At 34.4% G+C, this 27359-nt stretch overlaps 1 protein-coding gene across 1 annotated transcript; it reads left to right on the plus strand.

Annotated features, from left to right (window-relative positions):
* The first annotated feature begins 3132 nt into the window (after positions 1 to 3132).
* On the plus strand, positions 3133 to 26670 carry LOC136803972 (poly [ADP-ribose] polymerase 1-like). Its single transcript, XM_067060702.1, has 29 exons — positions 3133 to 3274; positions 3526 to 3546; positions 3739 to 4035; positions 4197 to 4338; positions 5042 to 5187; positions 5738 to 5854; positions 6935 to 7017; positions 7574 to 7702; positions 7931 to 7981; positions 8225 to 8315; positions 8678 to 8765; positions 9000 to 9148; positions 9272 to 9353; positions 10794 to 10850; positions 16300 to 16438; positions 17245 to 17308; positions 18462 to 18522; positions 20636 to 20712; positions 21141 to 21266; positions 21484 to 21567; positions 22032 to 22283; positions 22875 to 22973; positions 23216 to 23368; positions 23745 to 23781; positions 23903 to 23916; positions 24236 to 24312; positions 24630 to 24691; positions 25073 to 25190; positions 26163 to 26670. Exons 1-29 carry the CDS (start codon positions 3158 to 3160, stop codon positions 26233 to 26235), a joined length of 3006 nt encoding a protein of 1001 aa, XP_066916803.1. The 5' UTR covers positions 3133 to 3157; the 3' UTR covers positions 26236 to 26670.
* The last annotated feature ends 689 nt before the right edge of the window (positions 26671 to 27359 follow it).

Here is a 27359-nt window from a genome sequence, read left to right on the forward strand (position 1 = left end):
TTTGTGAGTTTTTTATGTTTTTCAACTGATTGAATGACTTACCGATAGATCGTCACCGATGGGATTCGAACCCACTAAATGCAAAGTTCCACTGATCAGGAACCCAACGCCTTTAATCACTGCGCCACGGATTCATGTCAGAAGATCGTTTCTCACAGCGATCTTTTATTGGAATTATCGGATTCAAAAAATGTTAAATTTTTGTTGTGAAGAAAAATAAAAAAAGTGATAGAATTTTTACTTTATCCGATACAAAACAATAAGCCGGATATTCAGAGAAAATTTCAGAGCTCTATTCCTTCATAATCAGGTATTATTCCGATTCCAATTTTGAGGGATCTTACGCGGGATATGGGGGGGGGATTTTGAGGGATCTAAATCAAACATTTCCAAAATTACCCGATTTTGAGGAACCTTCGTTAAAACAACTTTTTGTGTTCAAATTATACACATAAGGGCTTTTATTGAACCAAAGAATGGGGTTCTTTTAGGAAACTAAACAGCACTTATTACAAAAACTAATTTTGGATTTCCCTGATTTTTAGACATTACTCTAAAGATCGCAGTGTCTAACGGTTATTTATATTGCACAAACTACTATATTAATACTATATTAAGAGAAAATCGCAAAAGAGTGCTTGTTTCGAGCGCCAACCCTAACCCTAACTGATAATAACCCAAATCCTACCAATTTGATACATAACCACACCCAAACCACACCCATACCCAGCCCTACTAGGTCGCCTGTAGGTCCTGACACTATTCCTGCATGCCGGACTCAAAAAATATATTTTTGTCTTTTGCTTTATGAAGAAGCCATCACCTCTATCAATTATTAAAGAATCAAATTTTTCGCATTGCAAAGAGGAAGGATAAACTTTGAGGAGTCATTTGTCAAATTTCGTCAAGTAGATCAAAAGTTATGGCCTAGATGCTAAAACATTACTTTTAAAAAATATTTAAAAACTAGGCAAAAACGAGGGTGTAGTCACTTATGCCACACTTACTCAGACTAAGAGCCATGCTGATACTCGTTGAGACTTGGTTGACAGTTGCAAGCATTCAGTCAAGAATCCTTTGAGTATGTGCCTAGACTTTTAGATCGTCTACATAGTACAAATGATTTGAGATTACATCACGGTGACCCCAAGCACTTTGTGCTCCGTCTTGAGGGCGTGGCTTATCAGAACATTGCAAGACAGAACAAGAGGACACTCAATGTATCTCCCTGAAATACACCCCTTAGCAAGATAATGGGATCTGTTTCTACCAAGCCACCCGGGGTGCGTATGGAGAGGCATGAGCGCAACTATCATATCTCAAATGTGCTTATTGATTCCAAGCCCGGGGGGGGGACTCGATCTGAAAACGACCATACGTTCAGCCCAAAATTTGGCTTCTAAAATCGGACCCTTACAGTGCAGTAATTTTCCATGAAAAATCATCCCCTTACAGTGCACTTTTTAAAAATTTCTCGGCCGTAAGGGCGAAAATTTTTGCAATTTTCCAAGAAAATGTGGAATTTTTCCTCCAAAATTGACCAATTTTACCAAAAAATTGGCCTTTTATCACAATTTCCTACCCCTTACAGTGCAGTTCAGTGCAATTTTGTAATTTCCTACCCTTACAGTGCACTAGCTGAACTATGAAAAACCTACCCTTAAGGGCCGAACGTCTGGTAGGTCATTTACCTTGAGCGCCCCCCCCCCCCGGGATTCCAAGTGATCAGTTCATGAGGGATCGAATCAAAGACTTTCTGGTAATCAACCCAAGCAGTTACAAGATGCTTGTGAGACATCTTTCCCCACTGGGTGATCACTTCGTCGACCATGAGACAATCAAACGTCCCCCAAACTCCCTTCTTCATGGCACGCTGCTCTGTCGGGAGAACTCCATGCCTTACAACATGGTCGCTAACTGTATTGCTCACAAATGTTGTCAGTAATTTACACCTATATCACACATGTAATATCAGTTATCCTTTTAATGTTATATGTATGTTACATATATTGTTTTATAATACAAGTATTATTAGGTCCGTGTTATACACGGCACAGAATGCAAAAGCATGTGGGAAGCATGTGGCATAGCTGTCAACTTCGCCTCACCAAAATGCGGGAGAGCTTGAAATCGGGAATTCGGGGAAATTTTCCCGCCAAATTCGATTTTCTCGGAATTTTTTTTCGGAAAATCAGGGAAATCAAAGAATTTTTCGTCCCGGTTTTCCAAAATCAGGAATTTTTTTTCAGGAAATCAAAAAATTTTTGGAAATGCGGGAGATGCGGGAGATTTGGCGAAATTTTTTTATGCGGGAGAAATCGTTGGCATGCGGGAGTCTCCCGCTCAATGCGGGAGAGTTGACAGCTATGATGTGGATGTATTTTGACCTTTAATAAAAAGGTTCTAGATCAATAAAATACCTTCAGTATGATATTTTTGACAATAACAAGTGTTTTTCAAACATTTTCTTTCGTATTTTACAGTAATTAGAGCTATGACCTGTTGACCTGTGACCTGCGTTTCGAACTAGCCGCTAATAAACGCCCTGTAATTCGCTATGCCATTTGGTGTGCCATTTGGTATACCATTTGGGTGCCATTTTGGTATGCCATTTTGGGGCGCCAACTTATGTTGTAACCCAGTTCGAAGATAGGTTACTTTTGCTTCAGATCTCTTTAATGGACCTTTCAATTGTTCTGATTTGATGTGTCTTCACTCAAATCTTCCACACGATGTTTTCACGCCTCCTTGCTAGATCGTAAGGATCTAAAGAACCATATCATTCTTTGAGAAGTTTCCAGACTTTTCATCTCCTGAAGGTGAGAGGCCCATTCCTTCCTCTATTCAGCTCATTATAGAGCTGCACAATAGCTCAGCTGCACAATAGATCTCCTGAGTTTGTCTACGTTCATTTTGTGTCGTTCAAGTGTGCTGTGGTCATCAGATTATGCTTTCGTCTTTGAAGGAAAGGTGTGAGCAGCAGCGTATGCCAGACATTTGAGCTCCATTGGACATATCCTTTCCCAATTGTACTTCTCATAGATCGTAGCATCTATGACAATGATCTTATCTTCACTCAGGTATAAGAGGAACTTGCTGTCTAAGTCTATTATTATCTAAATTCATAGCAAACATAGATAAAAATTCAAACATCAAGATGTCAGCAGATGATCCACCATATTCTGTTGAGTATGCAAAATCTGGACGTGCCAGTTGTAAAGGATGTAAAAATACTATTTCGCAAGCTACACTTCGAATAGCTAAAATGGTTCAGGTAAAACATAAGTAGTTTTAATCATGAAAGCTTTAAGATCATCGAAAAAACTTTTTAAGCCTTGACAAAATCTGATCAAGCTTACTTGAAGGAACAAATTACCAGAAAAATATCAGAAAAGGTGAAAGAAAGATTTTTATTGATTGTTATTTCATTTTAGTTAAAAAAGAGATTATTTTAAGGTCTATAAAGTCACTATTTAGATTGGTTGTATCTTATCTTTAATTGACATGTCTATTTTCTTTTTTTAGTCACCTCATTTTGATGGTAAGGTAAGATATACATTTTGCATTCATGATTTACAACCTTCCTTTTCAACTAATTTTTCATTTGCTCATTTTTTATACTCATTGAGAAAAATCAATGTTACGATTTTAATAATATTAAATGAATGATCCTTGAACTGCAATAATTTTGGATAAGAAAGAAATTTAGTGTCCTTTCTTTATATCTTATTTATATAGGTCCCAAACTGGTTTCATTTTCACTGCTTCTTTGCAAAGTTCAAAGCCAAAGAAGAAGGTGATTTTGGTAAATTTGACAGCATTCGTTGGGACGACCAAGAACGCCTCCGTGAAAAATTGAACAACAGTGGTGGTGTTACTGGTGCAGCCAGTGGTGGAAAATCTAAAAAGAAAACTAAGAATGGTTCAGTTGATGTTGTTGATGGACCTTCTTCAAGAGAGACTATGGAGTTTTCTATTGAGTATGCTAAAAGCAGCAGAGCAAAGTGCAGAAAATGTGAAGAGAAAATAGAAAAGGTACTATTTGTAATGTTTTGGATGATTTGTATGTTTTAGCATCACAAGAACTTACATTTCTTTACAAAATAATTGAAGAGATTTTAAGTTTCGAAAATAGAAAACTATTCAGATTTTAGGGTTTTGCTTTAAACTGTTCAATTTCAACTTGCATCTTTTAGGGTGTGATTCGTATATCCAAGTTGATGGAGCCAGAAGAAAAGAAATTTGCAGCACAAGTACCACACTGGCACCATGTAGAATGTTTTTTATTGAGAAGAGAGGAACTGGAGGCTGAAACATTTGGTGCGGCTGATATTCCTGGTAAGGGAAATGTTACTGATTGGCTGGCTAGAGTTAGCCACACTTTTAGCTTACAAATTCTCATGTATCTGCATGTATTCATATTTGCCTTCCACATACAAAATGGTACTTCTAAGCTTTTTTACGAACAATTACTTAGTAAGCATTTTTTCTATTTCACATAGCAAACATGAGCCTAGTTGCAATTTCCATAATCACTAAGGTTACTTATTCAGACAGGTAATGGAGGCTCCCCTAAAAATCCTCAAATATTTTAAGGGTCCTAAATTTTAGGGGGGGGGGGCAACCTTTTAGCTTTTTGACTAAACCCAAGTTGAAGTGTAACTTATAATTTATAATGTACAAGAAAAAACAAAATTGAATTACGATTATCGAATCGTCAGCTATCAAATGAAAAATGACAATTGCTATGTTTTTATGCTGAAAAATTTGGATAGATCGTAAAAAAATGTATGAATCCCTAGGGTCATAAATACAAATGATAATACTCTAGAGACGTTTTATATGCTTGAAGATTAATCTTTATACTTATTATTTGCTAATAAAAATTTATTTTGATGACGGCGTTCAGAAACCAGTTCAGTTCTTTCGTTTAAAAGTTCCTTTTGACGAGGTTAATTCAAAATTTCGTATTTTTCATAAAGGCATAAATTGCTAGATTTCTTATGATTCAAAACTTATAATTTACCCATTTTCCATTCAGGTTTCAGTAGTCTCTCAGCTGAAGACCAGAAAGAAGTGAGTGCAAAGGTAGCCCGACCAAAAGCAAACACACAAAAACTCAAACAGGAAGAAAAACCATCAAAAGAAGAACAAAAGAAAGCTAATGCTGAAAAAGATGCTCAAAAGGTAACAAACGAAAACTGAATCTCAGGCTGGACTTAAAAAAATGTCGGTTTGCTGTCATTCGACTGACCCTACCTCGAAACCTGTAAACCCAAAAAATTTCATTTCTATTTTAAATGATGTTTTTCTCTTCTAATCAGAATCTCTTATTGTGTCTGTCTGGTTCTATTTTAAGCTTAGGAATCGTCAATTCCCTTCTGTCCTTTCTTTTTCATTTCAAAATTATCCAACTAATTTTCAAAATAAATTTCTTTTTCGAGTGACCAACTGACCTCCAAAATCTAGGCATTTTTTAAGTCTAGCCTCACTTGATACGGGAGGAAAATTGAATTGTTGATTGTTCTTTTTATAAAGGCTTTTGGGTATGATTGTAACTCAAAATTATAATATTATATATTTACTATATATTTTTATGATATCGATAAAAGAATTTGAGTGAGATAGAATAAAGAACTGGTTTACTTAGCCTTTCTTGATCCTCCCTCAATACAGTGCTTGTTCTTTCTTCCTCATATTTTACAAATATCTCACTCAGAGTTTTTTTTCTTTATAGAAACAAAACGATAGATATTGGAAAGTTCGAGATGGTTTATATCAAGCTTGTACAAATTCTGATTTAAAAACAATGTTGTCTGCCAATGGTTATGACACAACAGGTGGTGAAGATTCTGTAAGCTCACATTTCAAACATTTTTGGACCTACCTGGAGGTCCTATATAAATTAACCTTTGTCCGTCCGTCCGTCTGTCCGTCTGTTACCAGCTTTTCTCGAGATTGGCTCATTAGTTTTTTCTGATTTTTGGCACAATGATGCAAAATGGTAATGCCCAAAATGTGACGGAGCCCGATTTTCGAAAAAAATATCATTTCCGCCCGAAAATGCCGGAAATATGCTGGAAAAACCGGTTTTTTGGCATTTTCTCGAGATTTCATCATTAGTTTTTTCTGATTTTTTTGCAGAAAGATGCGTATTCGCAATGCTCAAAACATGGCTGAGTTCGATTTTTGAGAATTTTTTTTTCCAGTTGAAAATGCCGGATATCGCCGTTTTTGCAGATTTTCATTAGATTTTTTTCCTTGTATTTCTATGTTTTTAACACAAAAACATTATTGATGACAATGCACACCATCAAGCATGATTCAATTGTCAATAAAACTGATTTTTGCGACCAGAACTTTCTATTTATTTTCCCTATAACCCTTCCCTCTCCCCCTTCCCTCTCCCCTTATCAACAATCAATGATGAATTTATTGCGTTATGCATTTTCGCTAAACGCTATATTTTCTGACTGATTTTTTTCTCCTCGCATTGCTATCTAACTTTCATCATCAGGTAGGTCCATTCAGCATCTAGCTTGTTATATATTGTTTGATATTTGAAAAAGTATGTCTGCTTTTCGTTATCCACTCTGAAAAGTACCCCCAACCACCCAACCCCCAACTTGGGCACTGAGAAAGGGATATTCTGATCATAACTGATTCGTTGAAAACTTACTTTCATGGCTTCTCATGACCAGTTAATCTAATTCAATCATTGGTTTCATTCCTAAATGTCAACCTTGATAATGAAATAGTTCAATAACAATAATCAATTGAACCACCATGTCTGAAACTTGACACAACGTTAAATGAAGTAGTGTCCATCATGCAAATTAGCTATCCTTGCTCCAAGATATTATTAAGATCATTTTTCAAAGTATCAGAGTTATTTAACGAAAGGGGAATCTTTCTTGGATATTTTTGTTTATAGCTTTTGGATCGATGTGCAGATGGTGTGTTGTTTGGTGCACTTGAACTTTGCCCTGAATGCAAAAATGGAAGACTCGTGCTAAGGTAAGCTTGATAACTAATTCTTTATATTCTAACGTGAACAACAAAAATGTTCATGTTTAATGACGATCATTATACAAAGAAAGGTCGTCCCGTAAAAACTTTGGTGGATCAAGTGATTGAAAACAAAAATATGAATATGAATAGTTTTTGTGCCCTTGCAATGAATAAGAAATTAGAGAGGTCTGGTATAGAATAGTCTTTCACAAACATAAGTAGGCCTTGTGGGGTGGAGAGATTGTTCCATCCCGGCCAAGCCAAATTTTGACTTGTATTATATCTACTTCAACTCACTATTTTCATCTCCAAATAACTCATCTATGTTGTCTTTGACTTTATTAAGGTCCTGAACCTAACCAAAAATCACAAAATTGAGAGAAATTCAAGAAACTTGCCCTGTCCATGGTGGTAGCCTTCTAACATTGCCATCCGTGGAACAAAAATTCCATACGATTCCTATCAGATAAATTTTGACTTTTAAATCCCATTTCATTGTTCTTATACTATTTTCTGACCCATTATTTTCTAGCTTAACGTTTCGTAATGTTTTTCTTTCTAGTACAACAAAAAATGGGTATAAATGTACTGGGAATGTTAGTGGATGGACTGCATGTACTTATCTAACTCAAAAACCTGCAAGGAAAATGTGGCTCATTCCAACTGATCTGAGAAAAGAAAGTGATTTTCTGTAAGTTGTGTTGATTTATCGAAAAACGACCAAATAAGGATTATATTGTGGATCAATATTGACTGACTAAAACTAATTTACAGACTAGAATAATTAGCCAAAATTTAATTTTTGAAGTATTTTGGCTCTACTATGCTCAATAAATAAAGTCCTTGCCCAGTTTGTTATTATTTTCACACTATTTTTTGTAGATTTTGAAGTATGGTTGAGTCTTTCTCTTTGTTTCAGAACCAAAATCAAACTGAAAGTTCGCGAGAGAATCTTTCCAAACAAATTACAGTAAGAAAATACTTTCAGTAAATGACCAACCTTAGATTTATCATTTTGCTCTTAAAGATTAATTCGTGATTCTCTATTGTAGCTGATATTGCAGGCACTATTCATTGAGACTCGATTTATAACGTCTGGACCTTATAAAGGATTGACCTTCCTTCTCGTTCAGGCAGGTGTATTCTAAATTGCTTTGATTGAATTCTCCTGGTTTCATTCACCAATCAGAAAAAAATTATTGAATACTTTCAGGAAAGATGAAGTTAAGGAGGAGAAGGAAGTTGAAGGAAAACCATTGCAAAATAAAATTATGGTCTTGGTTGGACGGCTTAAACAAACGCAGGTTTTAAACTCTCGTTAACTTATAGATGATAATATAATTCTTTGCGATAATAGAGACAGATTAAAGGTAAATGAATATATCCTTAGAATGCCTACCAATGGTTAGAATTCTATATATCTTAATGGCAGTGTCACAACTCGAGATATTTCATTACTCTTAGGTTCCAAATTAACGGGCCCTCTCGCAATTTCCAACCCCCCCCCCCGGCAATTAGGTCCACCCCGTTTATCAATTTTTCCAACCCCCCCTTTATTTGGAACCTAAGAGTAAAGGAAAAACTTCTGGCTTGCCTTGTACTCTGATTGCTCTCCTTTGATGCCGAAGTAAAATTTTTAACATATATTAATTCTCTGTACTTTTAGAGTGAATTGAAAGAGAAAGTAGAAAGCCTGGGTGGGTCAATCACGTCAACCCCAACTCCAGATTGTTTTTGCTGTATAAGTAATCCAGGTATTCTTTAGTATTTCTCGACAGTAAATATGGAGCTTGTTCGTCAACTCCAGAATAATATTTTCGGCTTTAGTTTGAAATTTATATTATATTTTTTAGCAATTACCTGAAATTTCAACTAGGCACTAATAATAATGACCTAATTGAGAAAATTGTTTATTTTTGTTTAACCTGCAGACATTAACATTAATCCATGAAATGTTTGGGTCTAAAGTATCTTTTTTTTTTCTACAGGTGAGGTAGCAAAAGGGAGCGTAAAAATGGGAACTGTTGAAAAATATAACATCCCAGTGGTAACGGAAGAATATCTTGATGCACTTGATAAAACAGGGGGTGCTAAAAAGATATTAACTCAATATGCTATTGCACCTTGGGGTGGTGATGTAAGTTTTCTACAATGTCCATTTTCAACTTTTGTCGTTTTGGATATCGTTTTCTTAGGTCTTTGACCTGGATTTTTAGAATTGAGATTTAACTTTTGAGCGTTTACTTTGTTTTTATTATAGAGGGAACAAGTAAATACATCCAGTAAAAGTCAAGGGACCAAACGAAAAAACACTGCGGCAGAAAATGCATCTGGTGGTGGAGGTTAGTAGGGAAAATCCTACTTCTATAATTTATTTATACGAGGCTCATAGTTTTTAACTACCCGCGTTTGTATTTTTAAGGGTTGTGACCTATTTGCCACGAAAAAAAATGAAGGACCTATTCGCCAGATGTCAGCATATGCCGACATGAGCGACCACAGAGTTTACCATCACATTTAACTTTATTTTCTGAAAAACATCAGAAATATGAGTGATATGTGTTTACTTTGAGTTGAAAAATGTATAATTATGAAAAGCATCTTTGAAATATATTTTTTAATTATTCAACTGTGCTATTTAATGAAATCTAGTTCAAAATCGAACTTTCAATAAATTAGAAAAAAACCTCTGGCAAATAGGTCGAGATCTCTCTTGTCGGCAAATGATGACACCGGAAAAGAAATCGAAAATTCTCTTGTCGGCATTTTTTTCCATGTTATACAAATCATCATAGTTTATAGATGGGTCAAGAACCCCACTAAAACAGAAATACCAAATTAGATTACAATTCATTATTTAATTGAAAAATCAAAATTTATTTCATAGTAAAAGCTATTCGGCTACGCCATCGTCAGTACAAACATAGAATGGTAAAAAATCACAAATTTTCTATCCGAAATATTAATAATAATAATAATAATAATGTTTTACAGATTTCCAGGCCACCGTGCAAGCACATGGGCCTCTATAAATCGCTCATACATTGGTTTGGTTTATTACAAAGGTTAACTTCAAACAGATATGCAACAATAGTGACAATTTCAATCATACTCAAACATTTTCTCTTTCCAAGCTAGACCGAGGTTTTCTTTAAACTCTTGTATTGTAGATGATTTAATATTGAAAAAATTATCTACGAATAAAAATTTTCATTCGTAAAAGCGCTATACAAAGGAATCGATAAAAACGTAAATGCATAAAAAACTATTCTTTAGGGTATATTCAAGTAATACCATTTCTGAAAAGTTGTAATTATTTTGTTTCTAGTTGATTGTCAGACGGTCCCTTCTTCTAGAAACTTCCTTTCCTTATCAAATACAATATCCTTCAAAAAAAAGTCCAAAACATGACCGAATCTGATTTTTGAGAAAAAATCGGAAAACGGAACGGAAATCGCCGTTTTTGCAGATTTTGATTGGGCTTTTTCCTTTATTTCATTGTTGTTTTTTTTTCACACAAAAGCATTATTGATAACAATGCCCACCATCCACGATTCAATTGTCAATAAAGCTGATTTTTGCAACCGGAACTTTCTATTTCTTTTTTCCCTACTCCCCTTCCCTTTCCCCCCATCAACAATCAATGATGAAATTAACGCGTGATACATTTTCGCTAAATTCTATATTTTCTGACTGATTGTTTTTATTTTCCTCCTTATTGCTATCTAACTTTCATCATTAGGTAGGTCCATTCAGCAGCTATTTTGTTTTATTGATTTCAGCATCTAAGAAGTCGAAGTTGACAGTCAAAGGAGGGGCTGTGGTTGACACTGATACAGGTATGGTCTGCTTTTATTTTATTTTATAGTTGTAGAGGGTGTTTACCTTCTCCTCGTAGAGTGCTCGATAAGTAAATAGAGCGTTACTATAATAAAGAGTTGACACAATATCTAAGTTTCAAACTCAGAGTTTCATGGTGCTCAGGCACCAATCATCAGTGAAATGAGATACGTTAGAAGATAAAATACAATATCCCATATTGTCTTCAAAAAATGTTTTTGACGTCACATTCGAACGTCATCAGGTGGTTCAAAGATATCAAGCTATGTTACTCTTTATACCCGGTTACCCAGTAGAAACTATAGTAGTAGATTTGTAGTACCTAAATGATATCAGGAAATGAGGATGAGGCTATAGTTGGTAGCTTTACATATTTAATTATTTTTTATTTATGTCACGAATTTTAGATTTATTTCCACCATCTCATATGGGGTCTTGACCCGAGACTCGGTAATAATTCTTTTTGTCTAAAAGATTTTGAGTTTAAAGAGCGTTTCTATGTATTCTACGTCTCATCTTTTAAAATAAAATGTACAAGAAGGCTTCTACTGGTCTTTAAGAAAAAAAAGATGAAGCTTTCAATCGCGTATGTTGTGAAGAGTCTAAATGTTGTGAACATGGTTGGAAGGATTGTATTTGTTTTACTATCTAAGCAGCGCTAACTTTAGTAATAAGAATTCCCATATGCATATCATCTTTGAGTAGCATTCATTAACTATCTTGAATTGAAAGATTTATTAAGGCGAGACTAATTTGATTAGTTGTTTTACGGGCCCGACCGACCCTGAAAATTCCAAAAATCGAAATAAAAATAAAATTCATTTTGGTAGTACATTTTTATTTTCATTGCTTTACAGACTCCAAAATTTTCAAAACTTTTGTACCGGTTGTCCCAGAAAAAAGTCCCCTCTTTGAAGTGAATTTTCTCGAGTTCTACGAACTTTAGCATCGGCAAGAGGAAGGGAAAAGTAAGACACTGCAACCCTTTTTTCTGGGACACCCGGTTGTTTTTCCAAGGTTTAGAGAATTTTATGTTCAATTTTTCATTTTATCCGTGAATTCGACCTTTTTGTGCCTTTTTATTTCCTATATCGCATTTTTTTTCAAAATGTAGTAGTTTTGCCTTTTTAGGGGATTTTATAGGTGAAATTCTACTTTTATTTTGATCTTTTCGCCGACCGACCAACCCTCGTTTTCGGGTAGCTTGGCCCGTAAAACAACAAATCAAATTAGCCTCGCCTAAGAAAGATAGTGATATTTCGTAAAGTAAAGAGTATTTTTTAGTACTATAACTGCTTCTAATTTCCTTTTGAATTATCTCATTTTGAAACTTTATTCTTTCAGAATAAGTTCCTTTACAAAAAAATTTTTGTCGGTTTTTCATATCTATCTTCCTTCAACAGATTTTGCATTAAATCATAGTCCTAGTTAATATATTGTTCTTCAACAGATGTATGCAGGTTTCATCTTAGAGAGTTAATTAATTTCGGATAAATATTAGTCATTTATTTACTTTGTCTTGTTCAATCCTGTGGTTGGAATATTGTGGTTGTCAAAAATGAAGATGTTTTTCACCTTTGTTTTCTTGATACTTCGGCCGCCATCATTTCTTAAACAAAGTGACGTCATCGTAGAATTGATTACAAATGTGAAGGGAGAAACAAAATCGGTCAAGAGATTTCAAGATAATCAATGCAAACTGTAAGGAAATCTTTTGGCTCAGTTTTCGAATTTTTAGAGTCCGATATCTGCGATGAAGGTGCCGATGAAGGATATAGGACTTCAACAGGTGTTCTTCTTGATTTTCTGTTGGATCCAAGATATCGAAAATCTGGCAACAAGGACGAATATCGTATCAAAGGAGTTATTACTTATTTACCAAACAAGCTCCTAGTATTGACTTTCTTCCTTTTGAAATCTTTCAATATTCCTGTATTTGCGATCAACAAAGTAGAACTATCAAAAAAAAGTCTATCACTTCTTTGATTGGTAAAATGAATTGGGATAACGTATTGATAGTTGAGTTTCCAGTATACCGATCGGCTAATCCATTGGTTGACATTACTATTTATTTTCAAGATATCATGAAAGAAACGAAACAAACAATAAACTTATTTTTGAAAAACTTCTTAAAGAACCACCACATGTTACCATTTTAGTTGGAAATTCAACAGCAACGTTTATGGAAAATGCTTACAAACATGGAGTCAAGAATCAATACTGGGTTCTGTTTACTAATCACTTAGTTATCAATATTGATGACGTTTCAGAGTAAATTGCTTTCTTCGGTGAGAGAACCCTGTTAGATTTAAGATCCTTCCTTACCAAAGTACAGTGGAATGTTTAAAGAGGGATGAGAATTTCAATGATGGAAAATTAAAGAATCGACTGAAAAATATTTGTGGAACCCAGAATGAAAGGTTAGACACTTACATTAAAGAACGTTATGCTCAATCCTTAGTTGAACTGCAAAACGTTGCTACTTCGAAATCTTTTCAGATCGCCCAAAAGACTACGAAAGGCGTTATGTATTTTAAAGATGTTGATAAAATTAAATATACTATTACACTGGTTAATTGAATCAAAACATGGCGGTATCGTCATACCATCATACCTCATTGTGAAAAAGTCTTCATTGAAAGGCTCCAGAGTGTAAATTTCGATATACGGATAGATTTTTCTTGCAACAAAAAATGTAAAACATCTTTTTATCGCGACAATGAAAAATGCAAACTTCGAAATTGCCCTAAAAATCACAAACACCTAATAGATGGAACAGCTTGTTATTATCCTTTTGTCAGTGATAACTGGTTGCTCTTTTGTCAGTGACAGTATTGTTTGAAGTTTTGAATATAATTTTGTGTATCACTATTCTTATTGTTTTTGTCAAATTTCGTCACACTCCGGTGGCGCGGTCAAGTCATCTAGCAATGTTGGTCACCCAAGTAGCATGTTGTTTGCTTTTAACAATGATCCTGTTTGTTGAGATATTTTTAGAGCCTTCTAGCGATATCGACTGGTGCACACCACGGCAATATATCATTGGTGTGTTATTGGTTGCCATACATGGTTTCGTTGTTTTGAAAGCCGAAAGAATCATCACAATTTGTTCTTTGAGAACCATGATCGATGACAAAGTAAAACGAAATCTCCTGATGAAACAAATCTTGCTTTTCTTTCTCATCATTTCAACCAATTTGGTCATTTTAATATCGACCTTGCCGAACTCGTCGAAACTTGTGGTAGATCAATTGATGTACACAGATGGTGAGGGAAATGCTTACAGATCAACGGCTTGTGATCTTGGTCAATACAGTTGAATTCAAATCATTTATTACATCGTTCTTTTAGTCTTCTCGTTCGTCCAAGCGTTAAGAGAACATGGTCGTTTACCAGATGCGTTCAATGAAGGGAATGCCATCATTGTCTCCTCCTCAACTTCTGTATGTTTTTTATTGTTCTTATGGGTGTATGGCTCAACATTGTCATCAATCAACACCAGTCAATTCTTTGGTGTTATCAGTATCGTCTTATCTATCGATTTGACCATCCTATTGGTGTGTTTCTATGCGGGTAGAGTGTATATTATATTGTTTGATCCTAAACAAAATAACAAAGCTTTTGTGAAGACATACACCAGAAAACGTGGCTTTCTTTTCCGTTCGTAAATTAATCCTTGATTATGGTAAGATACATTCGGAAGGTCTGAAGGTCTGAAATATTTTGGATATAGGGGATGCTAATCGTGTTTAAAATTGGGGTAACCTGTTTCAATTTTCTTTAAAAAGGTTTAGAAATCCAATGATTTATCAACCTCTGACCATTTATGAAATTTAAAGATCTATTATACAAAAAACTTACTAATCAAACTGATCAAGTTTCTAAAACTCAAAAAATACAAAGACGGGGGTAATTCTCGGACGGGAACTTTATACACGCATCCCCTACAGACATATCAGAGAGCATGTGTGCAGCCTATAATGATGAAGATGGCAACCTTGTGTTAAAGATTTGCTGTGATTATTTAATTGAGACTTTTTGGGGATAATAATTTTTACCAATACTGACATTGGATGACGATGTCTTCCCTTTATTACTTTAAGAGCAGAAACTTTCGCAAAATCGCGAAATTTCGCGAATTCAACTTTTGGAACGAATTCAACTTTTGGAACGAATTCAGCGGATATAACTTTCGCGAATTTTAGAATGTTACACGCTTTTTTTTTATAAGAATATCTTCTATAAGAATATCAGGGTGAAAATTGGCCAAATCGTAAGAATACCCTAAGAATACCCTCTAGGGTGAATTTCACCGAAAATGATAAGAATACAGTCATTTTGTATTTGGTTAACAGAAGAAACTGTTTCCTTTGTTAGAGATAAATTGAAGCTTTAAGGAAGAAATGTAATTTTAACCCAAATGTTCACTCAAATGTCCAAAACTCTCAAATTGATAATTTCTCATGTTTGTAAAAAAGTTAAGTCTAAAAAAGTAGGAATACGTTAAGAATATTTCACCCTCAATTTTGGCACTTTCTTAAGAATACTTTACCCTCATTCAAAGTATACCTTTCTTATAAAAGAAAAAGCGTGTATTTCATTTTGCAGGCAAAAAAGCGATAAAAATGCACAAAAACTGAAAACTGAGTATAAAATAGCAGATTCTGCCCGCGAAAGTTTCTGTCCTTAAAGTATCAAACTTCTTTGAAGTGTCCATCTTGCTTTACAAACTGCAAAACAGAAGTTTTCTTTGAAGCTACCTATTAGGCTCCATCAATTCGTAACTTTTAGCTTTTTATTTGGACTGCGTTAAAAAACAAGTCGGCATGCGCAGTAGCAGCGCTCCTAGGTATAGACCTACCGGTATTGGACCGAGAAAATCTTGACAACTTGTATGTCTATTATGCCCTCTTTTCCCGGGATTTTTTCAAAAATGTGTTTACAATCGATTCTATTTCGTCGTCTTAGCCTGTTAAACAAAAACCGCTTTTTTATCGCGATTTACGTCTGTTACTTTTTGCCGCGATTGTCCATTCCGGTCTTTATTTTCGAGTTTCGTGTTTTCCCGCCTTTATGCACTCCGCACGGGATCGACGTCACCCTCCACCGAAGTGCGATAACTTTCGACAAACACTTCAAAGTGTAACTGATCATAAAACAAAGAAAAAATTTGGTTTGTGGGAAGGTACTGGCTAATTTCTTCTTCGATCTACTCGTTAATCGTAAAATTTGCGTCACAGTGAAAACATAGATAAATAATCAATAGATAGATAATCGGGTGATACTAGCTTTCCTCGGGATTGGGTCTTTTTTTTTCTTCTGATTTTCGGCACAACGATGCAAAATAAATGGCAATGCCCAGAATGTGAGGGAGCCCAATTTTCAAGAAATCTGCTAGAGTTTGTGCAAATTGCTTCATTATTTTTTTCATCTTGTTTGAAATTTCAGGTCTTGAAGATACTCATCATATCTTGAACACTAATAAAGTAGTTTATGCAGCTGTTTTGGGCCTTGTCGATTTATCCAGAGGGAGCAACTCGTATTACAAACTACAGATCCTTGAACCCGACGACACAAAAAAGACAAGGTTAGTTAAAGGATTCAAATAAACGTTTTTTATAAGAACAAAAGGATTCGATGGCCAAAACATTAAGAACAGGTTAAGAACATTTTAAGGCTTTGCGGGTTCTAAAACACCAGTGATTCCTTGGAAAATGAACAAAAAATACTCGGAAAGTGGTAAAAATATAAACATCTGAAGAACATTTTTAAGTTTGAAAAATATTGGATGTTCTTTTATAAAAAAAACTTTTCAACATCTTGAACAGCAATAGTACCGTCGTTTTGCATAAGATTCCAATTACCGCAAGGTTACACCAGCAGAAAAAGACTAGGACTCAGGGTAGTTGAAAAATGAACTTCGGAAGGTTAGACAGTTTCGTAAGTAAACACAAGATTTTCTGTACCTTTAGAAAAAACCCTTTCCAATCTCACGCCTGCTATCCTGGGAATAATAACGGGAAAACCTCGGAAAATGCAGTGGAATCTTAGTGCAGGCATTTGAATCTTATGCATATCGACGATAGTTTGCATTACGGTTTTGTTAGTTTATCGAGAGGAATGAACACTTATTATAAAATTCAAGTTTGTAAGCCAAATTATAAGAAATTAATGAATAAGTGAGTAAAGCTGCTTGACTACATTTTCTTAAAGCCTCCCCCATTAAATGTTATCGATTTAGCTCATAGAAGGAATCATTTTGATTTATTTTCTGAGAGGAACCGGACTAAATGGTTGATGGTTGAACTAGTTGGTGTTCCCACCTTGAAATTCCCTGAGAGGCCTTTTGTTTTGATTAAATTGTCTTCAATCTTTTCTTTCTTTTCTTTTAAGATTCTATTACTTGTTCCGAGCATGGGGAAGAGTTGGCACATCTATCGGTGGAAACAAACTCGAGGTATTCTCTTTTATTTTTAGTTCAACTCAATCATGGAGGTAATAAAGATATAGATGGAGAGTCAACAGCAAACAGCTGTTTGGTTGCTTTGGGAATAAGATGATTAATTTGGGTATACTCATGGGAATATTTAAGATGAATGAAAAGACATTACATTTTTAACAAGTATATTGAAATATAATAGCCTTGTCATGAAAAATTGAAAAAAACTTCACATAATAAGCACAATACTCCAAACTTCTAGGGGAAGCTGCCCATAAAGCAATCGATAGATTTAAAAAAGAATTACGTGTTACGATTAGGAACCTTGTATCAATCATTTTGTCAGAGTATGAAAACCGTTGCCCACTTAGACGTGAAGATTTTAAGATAAGAAACTTTCAATGATAATGTGATGCAACTCTCAATGTTAACAAAATGCCAGCCCAAAAATGTGTTCTTTACTCACTTATGAAATTAATATACTCTTTTAGTCTTACATCAGTTGAAACTATTTCGAATCGCATTTTAAGAAGGATTTTCGGCAAAATTAAGTTTTTCAAAATCAACCACACACTCTCTTTCTGTTCTTATAAAGTTATAAATTGATGTTTTTTGCTTCCAATGATGGTACATCAAAGAAAAGCCGCTTTGAATAGATTTAAAAAAGATTTCAACGACCATTTAGATCACTACCGAGACGTTTTCTCTCCATCTATATTTTTATTACCTGTTCGTGTTTTATAATAGAAAAAAAGAAAAATACTAGGCAAATCTCAAGAAAAGTTTTTTGGTCTGTAAGTGTATCTTCAACATAAATCTCGTACCAGCTATTCTGCGCTTACCACGCTTTGCTCTATATGGCGTATGTGACGATCTGATCTGCTGTTTAGCCAGAACACTCAGAATCGCGTTATCTTTTACTGGAAAATGAAAACGAAAACGTCTGAGTCCTAGTGTTTAGGTCTTGTTTATGTATTTGATTGACAGTTAATTTTGTGGTGCGATTGTTTTGCTCTAGCCAATCAGTGCACTAAAAAGCTCATTTAATATTGATCCCAGATCTAGATGAAGATTATTTCACAGAGTCATGGTCTTTAAAGTGAATACGTGCCTTGCTTGGATTAATCAGAATCTGCTCGGAGATTACTTCAACATTGACATTCTATTTCAGAAATTTTTGAACAAGGAGAATGCAATCGAACATTTCGAAGATCTTTACTATGAAAAAACTGGTAACACGTTTCATCATTATTTTATATTTCTGATATAGATGGACCATTTGTTTGATGAGTGTGATCTCTCACCATCATTAAATGGAAACGATAGGATTATCTCCATTGTCAGGTCTACAGCCAAACAAGGTTTAACATCTCACTTTACCGGGTGCGCCACAAAAAAGTTTCTCTCTTTGAAGTTAATTTTCTCGAAGTCTGAAAATTTTAAAAGAACCATTCCTGTTTCATTGGAAAAAAGAATGATAAACTTAAATTTTGATAGGTCATTTATTGAATTTGGTTTATTAGACCAAAAGTTATACTCGATTGAATAAAAAAGTTACTTTCAGAAAGTGCTCGAAAACGTTGAAAATCAACATATCAAATTTTTATTTTAAAATTTGGCAGTCGTGATAGCCTTTGTACGAATAAGAGCATTTCTTAGCAATTATACGCATAAATTTTGAAACTTAAGCCTAAACAGGGTTTATAATCTTTATGAAAATCATTTTCATTTGTTTTTACCGAGTTTATCATTAGATTTTTGGTTCTAGACTGGATAAAGTCAATGTAAGGCTGGATTTATCTCGAAACCCATATTTCATGTATTTTGATTAATTCTGCCCGAATTTGTGGCATTTTCTGAAGAATTTTCTTCCTTAAGTTGAAATTCTACTTTCCTTTGTAAAACAAAAGGTCACTTTGACAGCTAATTATAATTTTTGGACCTACCCCGGTGGGATGGAGGTCCTATAAATTAACCTGTGTTCGTTCGTCCGTTCGTCCGTCCGTTCGTCTATTACCAACTTTTCTCAGGATTGAATCATAGGAATCTTTTGATTTTTGGTACAAAGGTGCAAAATGGTGGTGGCCAAAATGTGACGGAGCCCGATTTTCGAAAAAAAAAATTTTGGGGCAAATTTCAGCCAAAAAACGGCTAAAAAACGAGTTTTTTGAACTTTGTGAAAAATTGGATCATTAATTTTTTCTGATTTTTTGCATGAAAGTAGGGTACCATCATAGGTAAAAGATGGCTTAAGCAGAATTTGGCAAAAAAATTTTGTTGGCTCAAAAAACGCATGTTTATCTATAAAAATCACTATTAATAAGCATACATCAATGTTCTTAGTCAAACTACTCAATTTTTTTATGAGATAGATGTTCTTTTTGCCCATGAGGGCTTACTTTTGAAGAATATGTGTGTTTAGACATGAAATTTTGGTTGCTTAGCGTGTTTTTATAGAAAAACTGGCCAAATTCGACATTTCTTTATAAGCACATTATCAATTACTTAGGTATTAGTTTTTCTCGAGATTGGCTCTTTCATTCTTTATGATTTTTTGCACAAAGATGCATAACTATAAACCCTCGAATGTGACGGAGCCCGATTTTTGAAAAAAATGTTTTGGGCAAATTTGGGCCAAAAAACGGCTAAAAAACGGGTTTTTTGGACTGTGTGAAATATTGGATCATTGTTTTTTCTGATTTTTTTGCATGAAAGTAGGTAAAAGATGGCTCAAGCAGATATTTGTAAAAAACTAAAATTTTTCAGCTCAAAAAACGCGTCTTTATCTATACACTATCAATAAGCATACATAATGTTTTTAGCCAAATTACTCAATATTTTGATGAGATAGATGTTTTTTTTTGCTTACGAAGTCTTGAATATGAAAGAATATTTCAAGAACATGAAATTTTGATTTCTAAAAGTTTTTTTATAAGAAACAAATGACAATTGTCACTATTTGTGTTCTGGATTGTTTAATGGTCACGCTCACGTAGATATTATATATGTGTTAAATGCATAACCAGGTAGGTTCATAAAAGTATCACTTGTTAATGACTAAAACAACAATTCTGATGTATCATGTGATCGTGCTTCTGTTTAATTTGATAGGCTGATTTTCAACGTTTTCGAGCACTTTTTGAAAGTAACTTTTTTATTCAATCGAGCATAACTTTTGATCTAATAAACCAAATTTAATAAATTACCCATCAAAATCTAAATTAATCTTTCTTCTTTACGATGAAAAAGAATTCGTTCTTTCAAAAATTTTAGATCTCGGGAAAGTTCACTTTAAAGAGAGAAACTTTTGGCACACCCGGTAGTATCTCATTATTTATTTTCTAGGCAATGAATGGGGAAACAGAACGAATTTCGTCAAACAACCCAATAAATTCTATCCACTCGACATCGATTACGGGCAGGTCAGTAGGATTTCGACACCTATTTGAATGTTTTTTACATTATCAAATGATTATTTTCGAAGATTTTTTCAGTTCTATCATTTTGAACCAAGGCTGTCAAATCAATTCAAATAGTTGTATTGAATAATTGTAAAAAATGTTCAAGAAAGCCAAAAAAATTAAACATTGAACATGCCAGTTTTTGTAAGTAAGTTTGTGACTTTGGTATTTCCCGACAATTACCACTGACCTATATCTTTTGTTGCTGAGTATCAAGCGGGGAGGCACCCAGTGCCATTAAGAAATCTCTAGTCTGGGCCGTCCCTGGCTTGAACCCACAAATGGGCGCACCGTAGCTTTATGCTTGACCTTCATGCTACGACTGCAAGTTTACATGGGCAATAATTAATTCTGATTGTGATTGTTGAAAATTATAATCTACCACTTAGGAAGATGAGGAAGTCCAATCACGTATAGCACCTGGAAGCAAAAGCACTTTATCCAAACCCACACAAGAATTAATGAAAATGATCTTCGACATTGAAGAAATGAAACACGCTCTTTTGGAGTTCGAGGTAAATAAATGAAAAGTTTGAACATTGTTATTGATGAAGTTTTGAGCCAACCGATATGTTGTCTTATCAATTCAGAATGAAAGTTCTCGGATAGATGGTATTATAAAAGAAAAATATGGTCATGTTTCTTTGATTTAGACTAGAATTTAGACTGTTTTCATTATTACTTTTCAAATCAAGCTATTAGAAGTCTACGTGACTTTTTTTTCAATTTTAGATTGATCTGAAGAAGATGCCATTGGGGAAATTATCCAAGAAGCAAATTGAAACAGCGTACACATGTCTCACAGAATGCCAAGGAGTGAGTGTTACCATGTCGTTTACACTCTCTGTTTCCTTTTTACTCTCTGTTGGAAGGTGCTACTCGCTAAAGAATATTCCACCTTATCTTAAGTCTTTGAAAAAGTTATTCAGATCTTCTTGAAATAACCTGTACACCCGGTATTGTAGAAGAGGGGTGACATCAAGGGAGTCTGTATTTAAAAAAAAGCCAAAGTCATCAGATCTGAAGGACCGGGAAATTTTTAATGAGAAATCTAGACGGTCGAATATTCAATTCAAAGGAGTAAAAATCTAGGTGCATCAAAAATTAGCAAACTATCCATAAAAGTTTTTTGTTTAGATTATTTGATCTCCTCGATACTTCTTCCACGCAATTCTTTCTTGAATAAAATAAAAAAAGTCTTCGATTAATACCCTGTTAAATGAATTAGCGGCTCATTTTGATCAAAGCTACCTATTATTTGTTCTCTCTTTTCTGATTAGTATCTTCAAGACGAAGTGACTGGTTCTAAAGTTTTGGATGCATCCAATCGTTTCTTCACCTTAATTCCACACGATTTCGGTTTGAAAACACCTCCATTGCTTGATAATGAAGATATCATTAACTCCAAAGTCAAAATGTTGGATAGTTTGTTAGAGATTGAGATCGCGTACAGTTTATTGAAAGGTGGATCAGCTGATCAGGAACAAGATCCGTTGGATGTACATTACACTAGCTTGAAAGCTGACATCAAGGTTTGCTTTGTTCCCAAATTGACAGCGAGCTTCTTTATATTTAACGGGGTTTTCAGCTTGGTTTTTCTTTTTGATACAGTGGAGTTTTATGGTTCCTTCAGTTAAGAATGCCTTATAAACCTCACTCCATAACTCGAAATTTCCTAGACTGGAACAAATTCATGTTCCCCGTGCGTGTTCGAGGTATGGGGTCTCTCCTGTATTTACAAAGTCGTCGAAAGTATGCCAGGTATATCACTATTGGAAATTCGCAAGTAATATCGTACTTTTCACTTATCATTTTTTTGCTTTCCGTTTCTACATTGAACGTAAGTTAATAACGCTAGCTTAGAATCTGACATCAAGGATTGAGAATGATGTTTTTGAAGGTGCTATGAAGAATGCTGTGCTTTCTTTTTTCCCTGAAATAATCTGGGGCTGATTTCTGTATTTAAAATTATAAATGTTGATTCTAAATCATAATTCAAGATATAGTATTCTTTCTTCACACACTTTCCCTTTGGGGTAAAGATAGTTTTAAGGGTAGCTGCAAATTAAAGTCTGGCTTGTTCCTGTTTTGCTAAATCTATGTATTTTCTTACTTTATTTTAGGAGGTTGACAAAGAGTCAGATGAATATAAAATGATTTGTGAATACGTTCAAAACACACACGCAAAAACTCATAGTCACTATAAACTCAAAGTACAGGAGGTAAAACACCATCTCTCTGAACCAAAAGTGTCACAGTCCTCTATCGTCGATCAAGGATTTCTACTTTCCTTACGAAATTGAAATTTTTGTTGGATTCATCTTGGTTTTTCCAGCTTAGCATCTGAGTGTCGTGATGTCTCGTTTCAGTTATTCTACCCTAATTCCACGTTTTCAAATTCGAACCTGAACGCTTCAGAAGATGGTCCTATACTCATTGAAAATTCTACAAAATATTTTTTTAGGTTTTCGCTGTTGACAGGAAAGGTGAAAAGAAGCGTTACCGTGCGTTCAGAGATTTACCCAATCGACAACTGTTATGGCATGGGTCACGACGAACCAATTTTGCTGGTATCATCTCACAAGGGTTAAGGATTGCCCCACCGGAAGCACCTGTCGTAAGATTGGTTTATATTTTTAAAGATATACTTTCGGATGGAAAATTATTTGTTTACTTTTCCAATTTTGTGGAAAGATCAGTTAGTAAAAAGGACTAAATAAAGAAGCATTTCAAAATGACCAGGAACCATTTTTTAAGAACAGTCCTCAACTGTGTATGCTTGATCTCAGACCTGCCTATCATTTATATCAATTTATCCATCTTTTCGCTGCAAAGAATTTCATGAAATCGTCCATTTAGCCGTAATCAAAAGTTAATTCTTTTGGACCCTGATTTTCACACGAAAACTCCCCCACACCTATGAATTAATTTTAGACTTTGAAAATTATAAAGAATATGGGTAAGGTTCGCGATTGTGTTTTTTTTTTATTCAGACTGGATACATGTTTGGAAAAGGTGTATACTTTGCAGGTAATATATTTATGAATCCAAGTTATACCCAAATTATTTAAAATGTTTTAAATTTTGTCTTGCCCTTCTCCATTTTTATTTATTACCAGCTACGATATTTTTCTTTTCTCTTTTTTTTTAGATCTGGTTTCAAAGGTAATACATTGTAAATTTCACGAACCCAACAAAATGGCGCATGAAAAGTTTTGCTAGTTTAATGGCCTCTCATTCGAACGAAATCACTGGTATCGTTTTCAAAATATTACTTCTTTGGGATAATTCTAAGACTTTGCCAGGTGGTGGATTATACTAATTATGTTTTCTCTTTTGCATTTTAATGTTTTTGAATCTTAATACAACTAGTCTACTCTTAATCGTATATAACATGTCTAAAAATTTATTTAGGATTGTGCTGCCATTTGATAGCCATCACTTTCAATATTGTCCTAATAACATACTTCTCTTTATATTTTAGTCAGCAAATTATTGTTACACAAATCGAAAAAATAATGTTGGCTTGATGATGTTATGCGAAGTCGCACTAGGAAATATGTATGTTTGTAACTTCTTTTTTTCCGGGTATATAATACTGTACTTTGAGAGAGAGAGAGGGAGTCTAACTATTCTAGACAAAGGACCTGGCCTAAGAAATAGAGGGAAATTTTAGTAAACCACGTACGTTTGCTATCCTCTGGATAATTTTTAGCAATTTAATTACTAACAAATTCGATGAATTTATAGTACGATTTGTAAATTTGTGATGTTAAAGACATTCTCCAGATAAGAACGTACGGACTAAACCTGACTAAACTCAGTTGGCTTTATACATGTCTTTTTCCATTAAAAAAAATTTGTTCGTTTTTATTTAGGCACGAGTTGCTGCAAGCTGATCATATTACAAAACTACCCGCTGGAAAGCACAGTTGTAAAGGTACCTATTGAAACTTTACTATTTTTCTTCTGAAACAGTTAGATTTGTTTATTTCCCTACTATTGCAAAAATGCTAATCTGCGGATTTTGTAATGAAATTAATCTGCTTCAGAGCGTTGAACTTTTCAGAAAAACTAAAAAATGTTCAGGCAACCCCTCGCGATACCAGAATAGCTTTCCACAACCGGCATCTTCACGGTAATGATGTTCGAAATTTGATGATTACTTTTTCTGAAATGATAGATTATTTAGATAAGATTTGAATATTTTAAATTTTGGTGAAAATGAATTTTCTCAAAAACAGTTTTATTAATATTGTGATATTGTAAACTGACTTTATAGCATTTCACCGGAATATACTTTATTGTGGGTTTTTTTCAGGTCTTGGAGGTACAGGTCCGGACCCTTCATCTACCAAAACCTTACCGGATGGTGTTCAGGTACCGCTTGGAAAACCAATCAAAACTGGTGTAGATAAAAGCTCCCTACTTTACAATGAGTAAGCAATCACTATTTTTGTTTTGTTCTTTAGAAGGTATAATAACCGCCCTGATGAAATAGCTTGATGTGATGAAATCTAATAATTTAAAATATATTAATTTTGAATGCATGGGGGTTGGTTCACGTTTAAAAGAACATATTCGGTTGATATTCACTATTTTCTAAACTATTGTTGGCAAAGTATCTGAATCTACGACTATTCAAATCTAGTATTAATAGATTGGGCTCTTCCAAAAAAAATCCGTTCATGGGGGGTGGAGGATGAATTGTCCAGGGGTATTGAAAAAATCCTGAAAAATTGCAATGTCCAGGGGGTAAATTCCAATGTCCAGGGGTAATTTTTTGTGTCCACGGGGTTGATTTGATGTTTGTCCAGGGGTATAACCCGTGTCCAGGGGGTTAAAAATCAAAATGTCCAGGGGTAATTCATGAAAAAAATGATATATCCTCCACCCCCATGAACGGATTTTTTCTGGAAGAGCCCATTGCAGGATAACATCATAATTTAAGATTTTTTTGAAATCATCTTAGCTTCAAATTTCGAGGAACTCTCCATAGCTATTGATAGTCTGTTTCTGATCAAAGCCAATGGCTTGAAAAAAAATTTTAATGACGGTTTTAATAATGAAAAAAATAAGAGTTATTTTAGCTCTAAAATTAGGATTTTTGGGTTGGACAATGTCTGCGATGACTGGCTGTTATTTTGACCCCTGAAAGCTTTTCTCGAAACAGGTAGGTACAATCAGGGTCGAAATATATTGGGACTTTTGGTTAATTCCTCGTTTTCAGCAATTTAAAGTTCGGGCGAAAAAGTGGCTTTTGGGCAAATTGATAAATTTATTCGAATATTTCAATTCGGGGGAGAGGTTTATTTGATTTCGTGGGAATTTCCTTTTTTTCTCAAATATTATGACTTTGATTGTAACATTCACAATCTAAAACTAATGAGATTTGAAACATTTTTTTTCAGATATATTGTATACGACACAGCGCAAATCAGCATGAAATACTTGGTTCAACTAGATTTTCAATACAAGTTTTAAAGGGTACAACCAGAAGAGGAATTCGGATAAGTATGATTCAATCTTTGTCTCCTTTTTATCAACTCGCCCTGCAAGCAATGTTGTATTTGTTGACATATATATTGTTACGAAAGTTACTGGTAAAGCAGTTTATTCCTTCATTGTGAGAATCATTGGGAATAAGAAACTTTTCTTCTGTTAATTGTTGGACATTACAATGAACTATAAAAACGAAATACACTTAATTTGAGATATCTGATGAACATAGATCTGATGGTGGACATGGACGTTATCGCACTGAACGAAGTAATCAGAAGATCTTAAAAACGAAAAGACTTTTTTTATGATTGGTAGAGTTTATATTGCATTTTATACTTTATAGTGTCAGACTACATTATACTTTTTCTACTTTTTCAAACATTTTTTTGTAAAGATCCTCAACAGGGTTAACCAGAACTATACCTTGTATTTTATATCGATTTGTTTCACCCCTAATGCAGGTTTCCCGATAGTACATCCTTGATACGCCCTGGCACGGTCACAAACCTCAAAAGGTGAACGTCAACTATGCTATTTTCTCTATCAATGCATTCCTAGATTTTGAGTATACAGTATCGGAACCTCTGCCTAAACAACTTCAATAACATGGCTCGATATCAAAAAGGAGGGTATAGATGAAGACTGAACTCTACCAAAGCTGCTGGGTATGCAGTAAGTTTTAAGTGGCTGGATATGCCCTATCCAGTATATTTTAGAATTCAGTACCAGGCTAATTTGCCTGTGTATGCCTTGTTAAGATAATCCTTAGAATACACATATTTTAATGGATCTGAAGAAAATTAATATCAAAGAATCTAAGATGCTAGCAAAAGCTATTAGAGATAGAAAACAACAACTTTGGCGATTCTCCAGGTTTTTTAATTCCAAGCATCGATATTTTAGCTGTTTTTAAAAAAAATTTTGCTTGAAACTCGCCATTTTGGGACTCTCTTACCTCCGCAAAAGTTTTGCGCGGCAATATCTTTTCGATTCATCATTTTTATACGAAATGTATTTTTTAGTTTCTGAGGAATTTCAAATTCACCTTATAATTGGAGTTGCACGTGATTTTATTTCGAACTCGCTACATATAAACAGGTACTATT

The sequence above is a fragment of the Clytia hemisphaerica genome, unplaced genomic scaffold, assembly GCF_902728285.1.
Source record: "Clytia hemisphaerica strain Z4C2 unplaced genomic scaffold, Clytia hemisphaerica genome assembly, whole genome shotgun sequence".
NCBI classification, from domain to species: domain Eukaryota; kingdom Metazoa; phylum Cnidaria; class Hydrozoa; order Leptothecata; family Clytiidae; genus Clytia; species Clytia hemisphaerica.

Excerpts from the sequence above, each read along its gene's own strand:
- LOC136803972 (XM_067060702.1), top strand. The coding sequence starts at position 3,158 with ATGTCAGCAGATGATCCACCATATTCTGTTGAGTATGCAAAATCTGGA. Across the intron at positions 7,018-7,573 it reads AATGGAAGACTCGTGCTAAG|TACAACAAAAAATGGGTATA; the intron begins GTAAGCTTGATA and ends TTTTCTTTCTAG. Across the intron at positions 21,267-21,483 it reads ACGCTCTTTTGGAGTTCGAG|ATTGATCTGAAGAAGATGCC; the intron begins GTAAATAAATGA and ends TTTCAATTTTAG.